This window comes from Macrobrachium nipponense, chromosome 36 (assembly GCF_015104395.2).
Source record: "Macrobrachium nipponense isolate FS-2020 chromosome 36, ASM1510439v2, whole genome shotgun sequence".
NCBI lineage: Eukaryota > Metazoa > Arthropoda > Malacostraca > Decapoda > Palaemonidae > Macrobrachium > Macrobrachium nipponense.
The window spans coordinates 42,413,139-42,432,118 of NC_087220.1; the positions used below are offsets into that span (position 1 = coordinate 42,413,139).

The following is an 18,980-nucleotide window of genomic DNA, read 5'->3' on the forward strand; positions in this document are numbered from 1 at the left end:
CAGTATCTGCCTAACCCTCCAAGGAAGCAGTTCTCCTGACTGAAGGGAAATTGGATAAACTCGACCTTCGTTAGAAACTTGCCAACTGAAGTGTGATCGTTACTAATGAACTCTTTATACTTGAAGGACGTTTATTGGCTATGAAATAATGAAGTGCTAAGTACCACCAGTTTCACCAAAGTGCAATGGAGAGACGAGGCATGATTCTCCAGGGGTGTGTGTTTTCGGAGGAACCTTTTAATGGATTGTGTAGCAGCATGGAAGAGAGGCCAGGACTAGGATTCCATTTCCCTACCATAGTCTTTGGCATCCACTACATACTGCTGGATTACTTCCGAGGCATTCAACTTCGTGGATTTATATCAAGCAAGCTGGCGCTTGATAACTTTGAGGTAGGTCTCTGTAAATGTTGGCACACTTTACGAGATTTAAAGTTATTGAATGAATAATTTTAGCGCTGAGTCATTATTTCCCGGTAAACAAAAATAGAACTTGTAACCAGAAAGAACTTACTCTTGTTAATATTTTGCTTTGCCATTTATCATATATTTTGAGATCTTTTTATTTAAAACTTATTCTGAACTTTAAGTCACTTGCATAGGCAATAATTTCTCATACATTTTCTGATAGACTTATCATATCTTTATAGGCTAGGCGCAGTGGTCATCGTGGTAATGGTATTGCTAGATGCATCTTATAAACTTTTCACTGGTTATAAGCGATTCGGAGTGGTGGAGGTTAGGTAACTAGTGCCAGAGTTACCTAGATATCGGGGCAGCATCAAGTGTCGTTAATATTAATCTTTATTCTGCATAATATTATGCTTTAAATGTCCTTTATGTTCAATAATAAATTCAATGTTCACTTTGATGTTTGTTTACTCACCATTTTTTATAACCTTCATATAATTTTTTTCGAATATGGCGACCGTGACAGGATCTATGACTTTGCTTTGATGCTTGCCCGATGTCTCTCCATTTGCACTTTGGGTGGAACGTTAACGTTATTTTTTGCATTTTTATACTTTAGCGTAAAGGTTGAGTGAATTTAATCTTTATAACATATTTCTGAAATAAGTTCTTTGCTCGGGAATTACCTTCATTGGATATTTTTTGCATTTGAAACTTTGCTTCCCTGGTAATCTTTATTTATCGTCGTTGGCCTAGTATTGATGCCGTCGGTATTTCTTAGTGAAGTGGTTAAGGAAATTTTACTTTTGAGCTTCGGTTTGTTACGCATACTTTAGCCTTTGAATATTTATTATAATTGTGATAGGTCAGATAGTTGTATATATTCACAATGTCTGAACTTAAGAGATTAGTGAATCAAAGGAAGTATATAAGGAAGTGTGTGACTGAACATTTTAACCGTAAGGATAGTTTTCTACGTTAGCTAGTGCAGCAAGGGAGAAATTACGCTTGCAATTTGAACAATGGCTTCCAGAATTGAAAGACTTGAATAAGCAGATATTAGAGCTTAAGTATGAGGAATGGGACGACGAAGAGGAAGAACGTAGGTCTGAGGAGGAATTAGATTCCTGTCAGGTCTATAATGATAAACTTTTATCTTGCTTAGTGGATATTAGGAACCCTAGTGAGCCCTCCTCGGTTTCCCATTTGAATGACTCTCTTAGTTCCGCAAGAAGTTTGCTTAAGTCTCCTATAGCTCCCCTGCCTAAATACACTAGTTCTGATGAAGAGGACCTTGCTAGATTTTTTTGAAGAATTTGAAGACACTTTAAGTAAATTTGAATACACCCTGAATATGATAAACTCCTTGTTATTAAAGCAGCAGATCTCAGGCAGGGCCTTAGTTTTAGTAGAGTCTTTAGAAGCAGATAAGCAGGGATATTCACATGCAAAGCAATTACTACTGAAAGCTCTAGCTTCGGATGACACGCAGAAATTTAATGTTTTAAGGCAGTTATCCCATTTGAAACTTTCTTCCAACACTGATCCTTATGAATTTATCTCTAAGGTTAGGTTAATTATGGAAAGAATACGCAAATTGAAAATGACTGTGGACTGTATACTTCAGTTTTTTATATGGGAAGGTTTGAATGATTCCTTTAAAAATCATTTGATTCAAATTACTAACTGCTCCAAGCCAACGTTAAATGAAATTGTAGATAAGTTTTTTGAAGCTAGTGAGCGTTATTGTAGTCAGTCTAAGAAAACTAAAGAAGTCTCTAAATCTTCCCCCAAAGCATCAATTGCTAGTGACCAGGGAGCTACCAGCTTAGCTGTAGATGTAAAGTATGAAAGAAATAAGACCTTTAAGCCTTGTAGTATTTGTACTAAAGTAGATGGTAAACCAGCTGATCACCCTATCCACAAGTGTGCCAAATTTGACTCTGCAGAAGCCAAGATAGATAAAATAAGAAAATTGAAAGGATGCCTAAAATGTTCTAACCTAAATCACCACAGTAAAATTTGTAGGTATAGGTTCAATAATAAATGTAAGTATTGCTCAGAGTGGCATTTCAGCTTTCTGTGTATTCGGTCTGTTGATGACAAGCAAGTCTCAAATAAAGATGGAAATAACCCAGATAGCCAATCTTCTACAGATAAGGGTAAAGATAAAGCAAAATCAAAGCCTAAGGAAAATAAGGAGATATCTGGCTCAATGGTTAACATTGTGGAAGCTTTCCAGAGTGATTCTGACATGCAGACTGTTCTTCCCACTTTTACTTCTACCTTGGATAATGGTTTAAAGTTAAGATGTTTAAAAGACAGTGGCTGTCAGTGTAACTTCATTTTGACCGATATTGCAGACAGTTATAATTTACCCACATTAAGGGAAAATATTTCTCTAACAGTAAATGGCATTAACACTACTCAGAACTATACTACTAAGCTAATTGAAGTAAGTTTACAGATAGGAGATAGGCTTAGAAAAATTGAAGCATTGTGTATACCCTCTATTAATGTAAAGTTAAAACTTCCTAAATTAGGTAAAGTAGTATGTGGTTTCAAAGAAAGAGGTTATTTGTTGGCAGATGAAAGCTTGTCAAATTATTCTTGTGATATCCAGAATATTCAGTTAATTCTTGGCACTCGCTCAGCATACTGTCTTCCTCAGCAGGAAACACTTGTTTGGATCAAACTTAGAATCTCTATATTCTGAAACTCCTGCTGGAGTATTGTTACATGGTAGTGTGGAACAAATATTGAAAGATTTATCATTTTTACCTTATGTTGGAAGTTGCTTTCAAGGATTGGTTCAACTTTCAGATCATAACTTAGTTAGTAGCATTTTCGGGACGGGTAATACTGCCTTGTTTCGGATTGTGCTTTGAAGATACTGTGGATCCCATTAACATTAATGTATTCGATGATAAAGGGGATATAATTGAATCTCAGCTTATCAAGGCAGCTAACCTAATTTTAGAAGAAAGTTGTCATAGATTTGTAAAGTCTGAACCTGATGATTCTGATTCTGGGAGTTCTGAAATAAATAAGAAGTTGGTTAAGTTTTCCCTTGAAAATATGAAGAGAGATAAAGAAGGTAGAATTGTTGTTCCTTTACTTTGGAATCTCAGGTCTCATCTATTAGGTTCCAATCAGGGATTGGCAGTTTCAATTTTAAAGTCTAACTTGAAAAAATTGCAAAATAACAGGGATAAGCTATTGATAATGGATAAAGTTTTTAAAGAACAAGAAAGTATGGGGATCATAGAGCGCATTAATAATCTTCCCGAATTTCTCAGAGAGCACCCTAACCATAGCTTTTTGCCTCATATGGGTATCTTTAAGATGGAGCGCGAAACCACAAAGTGCAGGATAGTGTATTTGTCTAATCTTTGTCAGCAAGATTCTAGTAAACCTTCCATTAGTCACAATCAGGCTATATATTCAGGACCAAATCTAAATCAGAAACTTTCCTCTGCTATATTACATTTGAGATTTGGACAGAAGTTATTATGTTTTGATATATGTAAAGCGTTCAATAATCTTGCCTTAAATGACACAGATAGCAATAGGCTATTATGTCTATGGTTCAGAAATGTAGAGAAGGAAGACTTTACAGTTGTGGGATACAGAAATATAAGATTAAGTTTCGGCTTAAGATGCAGCCCTGCATTACTGTTACTTGCTCTATATAAGATTTTAATTTTAGAAGTAGACGGTGATGATAGTAAACTTTTACAATTAAAGAGGATGATATATCAACTATGTTACATGGATAACTGTGCAGTTGCTTATGATAGTTCTGAAGATCTTCTCTGGTCATATCAACAACTAGAAAGCATTTTTGAACCTTACAAGTTTTACCTGCAGCAGTACATCAGTAATGATTCTGCATTGCAAGACCACATAGATAGTGAGCTTAGTACAGAAACCAATGAAAAGGTAAAACTACTTGGGTTGTCATGGGATAGGAAGCAAGACAGTTTATCTACTAAACCTATTAGTCTTAACATACAAGCTCGAACAAAACGGGAAGTATTGCAGTCTATTGCCTCCCAGTATGATCTCTTTAACTTTAATGGCCCTATTCTTAATCGTTCAAGGCTATTTTTGCATCAGTTACAGTGCGACAAAGATCTGGGCTGGGACAAGGAATTAGATGCTGATGTTAGGAGGCAATGGCGGAATATTGCCAAACAAGCAAATGCTGCTTCTGTTACAGAGATACCAAGAGTCTTTGGGAGTAGAGAAGATACTTACCGGCTATTGGCATTTTCAGACAGTAGTAAGCAGATGTTTGGTGTAGTCATTTACATACAAAATATTTCCACAGGAAAGGTTAGTTTTGTCTTTGCAAAAAATAGGATAGTAAACAAGCAAATGGAATCTAAAAGCATGCCATCTCTGGAACTGCAAGGAATAACTTTGGCCGTAGAAGAAATTACTTGTCTGTATGAAGAGTTATCAGGAATCTCATGTATGATGCCAATCAAAATAAGAGAGTTGATAATCTACTCGGATAGCTTCGTTGCCCTTTCCTGGGTACATGGGTTTTCTGCCAAGCTTGATAAAATGCAGAAGTGTTCAGTATTTGTTCAAAATAGGTTACACACAATAAATGAACTTTGTAATAACACCAATTCATTTTTCTTTTGTGTCAGGTTGTGAAAATCCAGCAGATTGCATCACTCGCAGCTTATCTTTCAAGCAGCTTCAGAAAACTAACTACTTTTCAGGTCCCAAATTTCTGCTTAATGAGACAGAAGGTCAGCTAAACAGGGAATCTATCTTGGATTTTGTAATACCGGCCCTTCCAGTAAAGGCAAGATTCTCCTGTTGGTGTGTTGTCAGTCTTATCATGGTACTATAACTACAAGGATTGATGAGCATACTGATGCTTTATCAAGATGTTCTAGCTACCATAAAGTTGTTTCTGTTTTCCGTAGAGTACTTATCTTTGTTAATAACTTTAAAATTAAACTAAAACTAAAGGATCCTGTTAAGTATGGACATATTAGCTGTTTTGATATTAATCATAACTTCTTTGCAGAGGCTACAAAGATGGTAATAAGAAGAGATCAGCAGAAGCACTTCCCTGAAATTTTTGAATATTTTGAATCCAGAAACCGGTTGCTCAAAGATATCCCCAAGTTAGTTGGACAGCTCAATGTTTATGTGGATCAGGAAGGCCTGTTAAGGGTACGTAGCAAAATGCAGAAACTGAAAGATGACAGAAGGATGCGATTTCCATTGCTAATTTCTAAGGATAGTTTACTAACTAAATATATTGTATTAGATTATCATGAACGTTTTTTACATGCGGGATGCTATAGGCTACTGGCTGAAGTACGTAAGATATTTTGGATACCTAGATTTTTTTCAGTAGTTAAAAGGATAATCCGCACATGTGTCATATGCCGTAGGTTCAATGAGAGGACAGTTAATCTTAATCAAAACTGTTATAGAGATTTCAGGATTAATCCCCCAGAGATTCCTTTCCGCTATATTTTTGTAGATTACATGGGACCCTTCTTTGTACGTTCCAGTGGGAAGAAAGTAAAAGCATGGATAATATGTTTTACATGTACATGGAGTAGAGCTATAAATCTGAAGGTGTGCAGGGACTTGAGTGTTAAGGAGTATCTTAGAGCCTTCCAGCTTCATACGTTTGAGTTTGGACTACCAAATTTGTGCATTTCCGATCAGGGATCTCAGTTAGTAGCAGGAGGCAACGTAATTCTAGATTATTTAAAAGACCCAGAAGTTAAACTCTATCTAGAAGAGAATGACATAAAGAACCTTCAGTTTGAACAGTTTTTCAAAGGGAACTCTGCTCTTGGTTCAATGGTTGAAAGTTGTGTGAAACTTACTAAGAGATGCTTATTTGGAGCCATAAGAAATAATGTTTTAGATATAAGGGATTTTGAGTTTTTAATATGTCAGACTGTCCATTTATTGAATAGAAGGCCAATAGCTTTCAAAGAGGCATTAAGAGATACAGATATAAGCAAAACTCTTCCTGATCCCATAACACCAGAGTGTCTAATTAGGGGTTATGACCTTGTTTCAGTTAACTTAATTCCTGAGCTGCAAAGACATCCAGATCTAGAATTGGATGAGGACTATTTAGTTTCTCCTTGTGATAAAGTTAAAGAAAACTACACAAAACTGCGTAAAGTCAGAAGTTATTTGATTAACATTTATCATGAAGAATTTTTGGCTAACTTGACAAATCAAGCTGTAAATGCGAAAGACAGATTCAAACCTGTAAAGCATACACTTCTTCAAAAGAATGATGTGGTTCTAATTAAAGAACCATATAGTAAGCCAAACCAATACCCAATGGGAATAGTCCGTGATGTAGTTCTCAATGAGCTTGGGGAAGTTACTGGAGTTACCCTACTAAAAGGCAGAACTGGGGAACTTACGAAGAGACATTCATCTAATCTAATATTTCTTTTCAGACCTGATGTTTCTTCAAATGAAGATAAAGACAGTCCTAATTATGACTCAAATGATTCTAATCTGGCCAGCAATCGCATTCAAGGAAAGCGCAGAAAGCGCAAAGCGGCAAAGATTAGTACTCTGAAGACCAGACAAATTTTACAGAAAAGTTTGTCTGTGTAGGCTTTTTTATTTATTATTGGTGATGGTAATGTAAATAGTCTTGGCAAATATTTAAGAAAAAGAAGATTGCAGGTTCGAATCCTGTCACGGTCGCCATATTCGGAAAAATTATATGAAGGTTATAAAAAATGGTGAGTAAACAAACATCAAAGTGAACATTGAATTTATTATTGAACATAAAGGACATTTAAGCATAATATTATGCAGAATAAAGATTAATATTAACGACAACTTGATGCTGCCCGATATATAGGTAACTCTGGCACTAGTTACCTAACCTCCACACTCCGCAATCGCTTATAACCAGTGAAAAGTTTATAAGATGCATCTAGCAATACCATTACCACGATGCCACTGCGCATAGCCTATAAAAGATATGATAAGTCTATCAGAAAATTGTATGAGAAATTATTGCCTATGCAAGTGACTTAAAGTTCAGAATAAGTTTAAATAAAAAGATCTCAAAATATATGATAAATGGCAAAGCAAAATATTAACAAGAGTAAGTTCTTTCTGGTTACAAGTTCTATTTTTTTACGGGAATAATGACTCAGCGCTAAAATTATTCATTCAATAACTTTAAATCTCGTAAAGTGTGCCAACATTACAGAGACCTACCTCAAAGTTATCAAGCGCCAGCTTGCTTGATATAAATCCACGAAGTTGAATGCCTCGGAAGTAATCCAGCAGTATGTAGTGGATGCCAAAGACTATGGTAGGGAAATGGATCCTAGTCCTGGCCTCTCTTCCATGCTGCTACACAATCCATTAAAAGATTCCTCCGAAAACACACACCCTGGAGAATCATGCCCTCGTCTCTCCATTGCACTTTGGTGAAACTGGTGGTACTTAGCACTTCATTATTTCATAGCCATAAACGTCCTTCAAGTATAAGAGTTCATTAGTAACGATCACACTTCAGTTGGCAAGTTTCTAACGAAGGTCGAGTTTATCCAATTTCCCTTCAGTCAGGAGAACTGCTTCCTTGGAGGGTTAGGCAGATACTGCTTGGTAAGAATTCTTACCCTTACTCGTTAACTTCGTTAACTAACTCAGGAAGAGCTAAATACTTTAAAATGGTCTCAAATGCCAGCACACAAAGTATATACAGTATTAAATAATTATTAAACTTATTTAAAGTTACGTTTGAGATCTTTTATTTTCCAAGAGAGTTGGAAACCAAGGACTATGAAAAGATGCTTAAAAACCAAGGATTATGAAAAAGGCAAAGTACTTTTTTTTTGTACTAAAAATAAACAAGCTAAAGGAAAACGAGAATACAAGGATTCTGAAGTTGGAAAGAAAAGATAAAAACAATATATTTAACACAGTTTATGAACTCTTCCCAAAGTGCCTTTGTGAAACTAGATGCAGCTAGAACCGTGAGGCGCTAGCGAACTGTGTGTTCGTATGTGCGTGTGCGCCTCTTCTATTCATAATGTAGCACTAGCCAAGTTTATGGGAAGACTTGCACAGACATTCGGGGGAGGAAGGCGAAGCCATGATGGCAGATGCCAAAGTGTTTTTATTTATCAGTGAGTGATATTCCGGTTGGGAATGGGTAAGTGTTACCTTTACTTTAGCCAAAGGGATGGCTTGTTTGATATCTTGTAAGATGTTCCATTTTATTAACTTTGTCTTTAAACTTGTGTGTGTACTTACCGAGATGTGTTCTGTATCTTTGAACAGACGGATCTGGAAATACCGGGGAACTAAAGAGTTACCGGAGAGGTGTGGACTTTTGGGTGACTTGACAATGAGTTGTAGTTTTAAGTTAGTCTGTAAGACTGGATTACTTAGTTAATTGATTTAGTTATTCTTGTAAATAAACGTTATGTTATGATGCAACTCTCTCATTTTCATTACCTGTTAGAATGGAGAGAAAGAGGTGGAGAGAGAGAGAGAGAGATGAGAGAGAGAGATGCGGCGCTAGAGAGAGAGCGAGAGAGAGAGATTGCCGGCGCTAGAGAGAGAGAGAGAGAGAGAGAGAGAGGAAGAGATTCCTTGCCTTAGAGAGAGAGAGAGGCTGTGTATGTAATGGGGTGGGGGTCTGCCTTCCGTTTCGTGTCCACGCTTACCTTATGAATACATGGGGGGGTTTTCCCCCATGTTTATATATATATATATATATATATATATATATATATATATATATATATATATATATATATATATACACACATACAAACATACATACATACATACATCATACATATATATATATATATATATATATATATATATATATATATATATATATATATATATTTATTTATTGCGTTCTTGAAAAGTCTCACTTCATTTTCTACTTTAATTTCTTCTCAGTCTGACCTCTACATCACCAATTTTCTTTCGCATTGCGTCGTATTTGCCATCGTCAAATCTTTTGCACTTTCAAAATCTTCTGTCAGTTCCAGAAGCTTCTTCCCATGCAGTGAAATGGGTCACACCCTGCTAAGTCTTACTTCTCATCATTAGGATTTGATGACCATTGCATTGTTAATTTCGCCCCAAAAAGATTATGTAGCAATGACGCTTTTCGATTCAGTTTCATTCATTTTTAATTCAAGTAGTTTCACTTCGAGATGCAATTTACTATTTCGTTTCTTTATGTAGTTCCATTTTGTGGTGCAATGTCCTATTTCGTTTCTTCATGTAGTTCTATTTTGTGGCGCAATTTTCTATTTTGTTTCTTCATGTTGTTCCATTTTGTGGTGCAATTTCCTATTTTGTTTCTTCATGTAGTTCTATTTTGTGGCGCAATTTTCTATTTTGTTTCTTCATGTAGTTCTATTTTGTGGTGCAATGTCCTATTTCGTTTCTTCATGTAGTTCCATTTTGTGGTGCAATTTTCTATTTAGTTTCTTCGTGTAGTTCTATTTTATGGTGCAATGTCCTATTTAGTTTCTTCAAGTAGTTCCATTTTGCGATGCAATTTACTACTTTGTTTCTTCATGTAATTCCATTTTGTGGTGCAATTTTCTATTTTGTTTCAAAGTCAATTTTCATGTTGCCACACCTGTTTCCTGTCCTGAAGTCTCATTACTAAATATAAAGTCTGACTTCACAATGTGGAGTCTTGCTTTCGTCCAACAAAGTCCCATCATGCACCGTACAGTCTAATTTTTGCATCATCATTAAAATTTCAATGCACCACGAAGTCCTCTTTTGCTCCGCAAGTCCCATTTTACGTCCCGAAATCTCATTCAGCGTCCCGATGTCTCATTTCCTGTTCTGAAGTTCCATTCCGCGACCCTTTCGATGGACGTTCCACCCGCGACGCAACATCCCTCGGTGGGGTTCGACAATGTTCCGCCGATGAGACTTCTTGGGGGCGAACGTCAAACGTTCGTCATTTCGTTACCACAGAGCGACTGACATAAGGCTCCCAAGTGAAGAGTCCGATTGATTTCCTCTGTTTTTGACGTTGCATGGAACCAGTGGTTATTCAGCAACGGGACCAACGGCTTTTTACGTGACTTCCGAACTACGTCGAGAGTGAACTTCTTTCATCAGAAATACACATCTCTCACCCCCTCAGTGGAACGCCCGAGAATCGAACTCGCGGCCATCGAGGTGGCACGCCAACACCATACCTACCACGCCACTGAGGCGCTTGAAATTTGATTGGAAAGCGATTTCGTGCTCTCTCTTCAGTGTGAAAAGGGAGCATGACGCTCAGAAACTGAATGTAGCTTTCCTAATATATTTGTTCTTCGATTTGCGTTCTTTCCCTGGGTTTCCTCTTGGTTACAACATGGCATAACAGAAGTAAAACCCTTGATATATTTTGCATGAGCTTTTTAAAAACATTACTCCTCCTAGGCGTCGATCACGTATTTCCTTATTATTCAAAATGACTGACCATTCAAATGGATCAAGGCTAAAAATTTTGACTCCTGGAAAATCATAGAGATCGTCAACAATATATTGAATGAGCAAGAGCCCGTGCTGGTACATGACCAATTTAATCTATCAACAATAACAGACTAGAGATACGTTCTTTCCACATGAGTAGTTTACTAATTTTCTTAATTTTTTAGTCTTCTGTAAAAGAAAACTATTGAGATGCCTTTGTCTGTCGCACTGCAGCAGCAACTAATCATGATAGAGAGCTAGTGATTTTTCATCCCCCTGCGGGAAACGCGAACCCGCGACATATGAGTGGCAGACCACGACTCTAACCACTATACCAGCGGACCAACTAACGAGTGGACGAGTTAAATTAATAGTTTACCCTGATAAATTAATTTGTTTAAAAGACAATGAAAACGTTTCATAAAAAGTGCTAAGCGATAGATATTCAATTATAAATATTCCGATTACCACTTCAAGAATCAAGCGGTGGGAAATGCGTTCAGAATTAATGCCTTAGATCCGTGCATGACGAATAATGTCATGTTTCGAATCACTGAACAAGGTCATGTTGTCCAGCTAAGTGTCCTCACTTGATAAGTGCACTAGACTAAGACTGCAAATGGCAACTGACAATTACTGAAAATCCCCTTCACATTTAAGGCGTTGAAATGGAATAAAAATCTATGACGAGTGACTGATTATAATTCATGTATGTAAATTGATGCTGCCTGGAGACAACCACGTCATTCTTCTAGACTCTCTCTGGTGAAAATGAAAGAGGATAGACTGTGAAATTCAGACCAAAGGCCAAGCACTTGGACCCATGAGGTCATTCAGCGCTGAAAGGGAAACCGTGAAAAGGCTTGAAAGGTGTAACAGGAGGAAAACCTCAAAGCAGTTGCACTGCGAATCAATAGTTAGGAGAGGGTGGACAGTGAGATGGAAGAAAGAGAATATGAACGGAGGTACAGTAAAAGGAATAAAGGGGTTGAAGCTAGAACCTTAAGTAATGGCCCCAGTGCACCGAGTGGGGTTTATCGATGGTACAAAACTCCTACGGGGGCGAAAATTGAAGAAGTTGGACAGTTAGGTTACATGATGTCCCATGGAACGGTTGAAAAGTACAACACAGTAGGTAGGCCAAAGTACAGAACTGGTAAATATTTAGTTATTTGCATATGTACGCGTATTTTCTTTGACTGTGTGCGTTTGGTTTCAGTTCTTTTTGTTCCGTTCTCTATTTTCACAACATATACGGAGTTTATTTTGCAAAAACTTGCTTAATCAAATTAAATGGCCTTCCGGAGCGTCTTTATTCAAAAGGAAGTGAAACACAATAGACAACACAGGTAAACTTTTTTTTTTATCATGAACAACAAGCATCGAAACACATAAATGAAAAACAAAAAGCAACCAACGATGTCTGTAATATTTTTCAAACAAATATAAAATAATTCATGCTATTCATGACATATGGGATGGTCCCAAGTCAAGGTGCAATCATAAACTATCTCTGAATAATAATAATCTTTAAACGTTTTGAAAATAAACTTTAAAATTACAACTTGAAAATAAACCCTTCGTGGGTAAAGGTTGGAGAGGACCTCTACCCCACAAGCCGGAAACAGTAAAATATAAACCATATATAAAAAAAATGTACATACATATAACACAGCACAACTTTTTAATGATTGACTATAACAAACTAACAACATACAATGTTAAAAATGGCTCAGAACACCATATTTGTTAAATATACAGGGTGTCCATAACGTCCCTGTACCATTACAAGTATTTATTGCTCAGAATGATACTGGGACATTATGGACACCCTGCATTACAATGTCCTACCTCGATATCAACTGACTAGCTACACAGATTCTAAGCCAGGAGAAGGAGAAGAAGGATCTCCAAAAAATATCCGGTACATTTTCCAAGCTCATACTATCAGCGAAGGACTACTGATGGCAATTTAAACATAAAAATAAGACAAGGAAATCATATAAAATCGACCATGACAATACAACAAGGACAATAATGATTAAAATCAATCAATTCAACTACAATGAAATTAGAAAAGTCCACCATGGCAAAAGCAATAAACATTTCAAAAAATAGAACAGAAATTTTAACAATTATAACGTAATCATTACTAACAAGTAAAAAATGCTATGAGGAAACAGAGTTTTCTGTACAGCGTATACTGCTTTATGAAACTCACAGCCACGTCCTTTGAAAATATCAGTCACGGCCCGGTGGTGGCTTGTGTTGACGCATGATCATGAATAACACCAACGACGAAACCTATCAAGGTAACAGCAACAAAAATGACAGAGCCTATCAAGGGAACAACAACAAAATGATAAAACCTATTAAAGAAACAACACAAAGGCTAAACCTACCAAGGGAACGACAAAGATGATAAAAAAAAACCTATCACGGTAACAACAACAAAACCTGATCAAAATTCGACCGAGTCAACCCACACCCACTACAACTCGCTACCGACGACTGGTCGTACTTTAAGTAAATCAGCACCAACAACACCGACCCCCCCCCCCCCCTCTCCCTTCCTTCCGCAATCAAAGAGGGGAATCTTCCTGACCTGAGGAGAGGAGGAGGAGGAGGAGGAGGAGGAGGACTGGGCCTTCAAGAACAACAACAACAACAACCCTTGGCACTGTGCCTCTGCCCCTCTGAATGGAAATGTCGTTCTACTTGGCACCGCTGCTACTCCTCCCTCAAACAGAATGGTTCATTTATTCCAGTCATAAAAGTCAGCTGCTTCTAAGTGGCTCCGCCCACCCACGCAAAAAAAAAAAAAACATATATATATATATAGCTATATATATATATATATATATATGACACATGTCATAAAATACAAAAATGAAAATTCAATACCAGAGCAAAAATTCAAACAAAACACCGTTTGCTATTTTTCCATCATACTGTAAGTGAAGGACGCATGAAAGCAGTAAATGAATTTAGAATATTCCTCCTCACTCCAATTCAAACTTTTGTTATCACGACATCTACGTCATTCCTGGAAGTCGTGAACAATAAACATAAACAAGACAGTTTAGAATCTATTTAGAAAACAAAATCATTGAAATGCCTTACTAAAGTATATTCGCCAAAATACAATGTCAATATAAATGATCACGTATCAACATAAAAGCCAGTACACAGCATATAAAACCACATATTTACATATAGGCAAACATTCAAACCTACACAAGAAAAGGGATGTTACAATGCGTGGGTACAGAGAGAATGGCCCATACAAATGAAAGAACTGATTTGATTTATATAGATTTTTGGCGTTATGCCAAGCACTGGGGCAACTAAGGCCATTCAGCGCTGAAACGGAAATTGACAGTAAAAGGTTTGATAGGTTAACAGGAGGAAAACCTCAAAGAAGTTGCACTATGAAACAATTGTTAGGAGAGGGTGGACAGTAAGATGGAAGAGAGAGAATATGAACGGAGGTACAGTAAAAGGAATGAAAGTAATTGCAGCTAGGGGCCGAAGAGATGCTGCAAGGGACCGTAAGTAATGCCTACATTGCACCGAATGAGGTGCACTGACGGCACTACCCCCTTACGGGATATAAATGAAAGAGGAAAGAAGAATAAATAAAAGCTGTGTTCAGAATAAGACTTAGCATCCAACATAAAAAAAAGAAGAAAAAAAAAGGCCTTTGGGTTTGATGAGAAAACTGGGATACTTCCGAGTTAAATGATGCCAGATTTCGTGCATCAATGTCGTCTGCCCACAATAGTTAGAAATGCAAATATCTGTGTAAAATCATGAATGCCTGGGCAGCTCAGACAGGCAAGAATTGAGGGAATTTAAAACTGACACTGAGGCAACCTGGGATCTAAATAAACATTCTAAAATAGCAATTCGATTTCAAGAGCAACTCTTGGCACTGCGTCCTCTGTAGTCCTCTGGGTAGAAATATCACTCCACCTGGCACGTCTTCCTTCAGGCGTCCACCCAATAACAAGCGGGAAGAGAGGAATGTTCGTCAGGCACTGCAGAACAATACGAGTGTTGTTGTCTTGCACCCGGCGGATTCTCCAAAGCATTTGAAGAATTATAAGCTTATCTGTTTATTCCTATCTATTTAGCTAATTCTTTTTTAATAAGTGGGATCTCTTCTTTATATATTTCCCTTCACCTCCTTTTACTTCTCACTGACGAGCAGCATATTCTTTGGAAGCCTGAATTGAAGTCAGTGGCTTGTTCCATATCAATAGGCACATAAATATATAATTATAATATATATATATATATATATATATATATATATATATATTATATATATATATATATATATATATATATATATATATAATATATATATTATATATACATATATATATATATACATATATATATATATATATATATATATATATATATATATATATATTAATATATATATATATCGTGTGTGTTTGCGTACGTCTGTGAGCAAACGTTTTATAAAATAATTCCCCATCGAGGTGATATTATCCAATGACTGACAGCCAGCTGTTCACGTATTCATCAGCCCCGACTCATCTAAAGGCGAGCTTCCCAAAAGGCTTAACGGATTCCTCTGATCAAGATTAAGTCGAAATTCCTTACCAAGCCAAAAATAAATAAAATAAAAATAAAAACAAATAAAAACAAATAAAAAAAGCAACAACAAACATAAATCTCCCCTGAATAAAAATCGAGGGTGCCACGTTTAATTTTCCGAACCAAATGAGACAAAACTTGAGGCGAGCACTTAAGCAGCAGCAGCAGCAGCAAGGAACGTGAACCACCAGCGGCCCTGAATTCCGTGAATGAAATTCGAGAATCGAGTGGAAAATTCCCAGAATGGGAATTAGGGAATTTAATGGAGAATTCCCAGAACACAATCGTGCATGGCGCGGCAACGGATGTCGATGCGGCGACCCGGTGCGGATGCGGATTTCTGAGGAGGACTGAGGACGGTGGAAAAAAAGAAGTTTCTCGATCATTTCCGTCGATGGGAGACTTGAAAGAGGTCAAATCTGCGATGCAACTGCAACAGGGCTTCCGGGCAAAGGGGCGTTAACAATGTTTCGACGTCGTGGAAAGAAGGACCATTATATAAAAACTCCTCCCAAAAATGCCGTGCAACTGGAAACTTCAGAAATACAATGCATTACTACTCTAATGCGATTCGTCTTCTGCATATTCATATATTCTTATCTATTTATCTACTTGATAATTTCTTTTTTTAAAAGTGGTATCTCTTCTTTTTGTATTTTTTTATTAAGTGGTATCTCTTCTTTTTGTATTTTTTGTTTTTATTAAGTGGTATCTCTTCTTTTTGTATTTTTTGTTTTTATTAAGTGGTATCTCTTCTTTTTGTATTTCTTTTTTTATTAAGTGGTATCTCTTCTTTCTGAAATTCTCTTTTTAATAAGTGGTATCTCTTCTTTTTGCATTTCTTTTTTTATAGAGTGGTATCTCTTCTTTATGTATTTCTATTTTTTAAGTGGTATCTCTTCTTTCTGTATTTCCCTTTACTTCCTCTTACTTCTTAATGAACACCATATTCTTTGGAAGCTTGAATTTCAAGTCAACGGCCCTGTGGGCTTGTTCCATATGAATAGGTTTCATCTTCTGAATAATAATAATAATAATAATAATAATAATAATAATAATAATAATAATAATAATAATAATAATAATAATAATAATAATAATAATAATGGCTGTTACTATTACTGCCACAGCTGTAAGTAATACGTAATAGCCTGCTATTATTACTGATCTCACCTGGTAATAACCACAAACAGACAAGTACTGTATACGAACATGTCTCCGGCCGTAAATAATATCACTAATTCAACACCTTCTCTACTACTAACGCTAACTACTACTATTATGATTGATAACAATAATGATAATACACCACCATTACCACTACTGAAAATCATCATCGTTATAAACGTTTATATATATTTTTCTATTTGTGGGTTCTGGCGTGAATTTTCTGACCTAATCTTCTGACGTGAATTTCCTGGCCTAATCTCCATTCGGTCCAGATCTTCATCTATCCCCTTCTCCCATGATTCCTTAGTCCTTCCTATCTACTACTTTATCAGCTGACACTCTCCCCTCCCACTAACAAGTCCAAACCATCTCTGTCCTTGAGATCCCAAGTTTTTTTCCAGCCTCAGACATAACATCTCCCCACCAATTCCTGATTCGTAATATAACAAACAGGGCGAATAGACACCATGACAAACAGCATAAAAAAACACTCATAATGATCACGACAGTTATACCAAATGACTGGGCCCCTGGTATAGTGGTTAGTGTCTTAGTGTGCCACTCAGATGTCGCTGGTTCGCGTCTCCCCCTCCCCCACCCCCCGGGGTATGAAAAATCACTGACTCTGTGTCGTGATCAGTTACTGCTGCAGCGTGGGGTCTTTAGCAGTGGGGGTTTGAAACCAACATTCTTTGGAAGGTTGAATTTCGAGTGAATGGTCCCTGTGTGCCTGTTCTATGTGAATAGGTTTCATGTATTGAAATAATAATAATAATACTAATAATAATAATAATAATAATAATAACAACAACAACAACAACAATAATTATGGGATTCAGCACGAAAATAAAAGTTAGCCATCAGCATAATGTCATAAAAAATTAATTTTACACCACTGCTTTCTTTCTCACTGTTTCAGACAGCAACCCGTACACATAAACAAGTCTCGGAAAACTTACGGAATGTCAAAATAAATCAAGCCAATTAAAACTTTTTCAGACACATAAACCTCAAGTGTCAAGAGCGAAAATAAAACGCCGCCGAATAGTATTACTCAGCCTTCACTACTTTTGGTACTTATTTTACTTTAAAATTAATACTCCACTGTGTGTGTATTCTTTTACACCAAAAGAATACACACACACACACACACACACACACACACACACATATATATATATATATATATATATATATATATATATATATATATATACATATATATATAATATATATATATATATACATAATATATATATATATATATATATACACATATATATATAGATATATATATATATAATATATGATATATATAATATTATATACCACAATATATAATATATAATAATAACTATATATATATATATAATATATATATATACATATATATAATATTATATATATATAATAAACATATAATATATATATATACATATATAATATCTATATATATATATTATATATAATATATATATATCATATATAATTATATATATATCTATATACACCTATATATGTATATATATATATATATATGCATATATTTAGAATATATTATTATTAATAAATAATATATATATATATACTATTATATATCTATATATATATATATAGTATATATAATATATATAATACATATTTATATATATATATACATATACATATACTATAATATATAATATATATATACATTATTAACATATAAATACATATACATATATATTATTACATATATACATATATAACATATATATATTATAATATTATAATATATATATATATATATTATATTTACATATAGTATATATATTAATAAATTATTTATATTATATATATTATAATACGTATACAAATTAGGCCAAAGGTCAAGCACTGGGATCTATAAGGTCAATCAGAGTTAAAAGAAAAATTGAGTGTAGAAAGGCTTGAAAGGTGTAACTGGAGGATATGTTGTTTTAGATTAAGCTGGCCTTATGCCAGCAAGGGCTCTTGCTCATAGAGCAGCCCGTAGACTGGAGGAAAACCTCGCTGTTGCACTATGAAATAATTGTTTGGAGAGGGTGAATAGCAAGATGGGGACGCTGCAAAGAACCTTAAGTAATGCCTACGGTGCACCGCGTGAAGTGCCGTGAAGGCACTAGCCCCCTTCGAGGCTACTCTAAAAGAAGTTAGACCCACTTTTCCTGATTTCTTTTATATTCCAGAGGTCTATAATCTATTACATCCTCATTCAAATAATGACATTTTTACCCCAATTAGCATCCATCTTTCTAATCAGGA

The 18,980-nt window shown here is 35.7% G+C and overlaps 1 protein-coding gene across 1 annotated transcript; it reads left to right on the forward strand.

The window, feature by feature from the left end:
* The first annotated feature begins 5,471 nt into the window (after positions 1-5,471).
* Positions 5,472-7,037, forward strand: LOC135203421 (uncharacterized). Its single transcript, XM_064233147.1, has one exon. It carries the CDS (start codon positions 5,472-5,474, stop codon positions 7,035-7,037), a length of 1,566 nt encoding a protein of 521 aa, XP_064089217.1.
* The last annotated feature ends 11,943 nt before the right edge of the window (positions 7,038-18,980 follow it).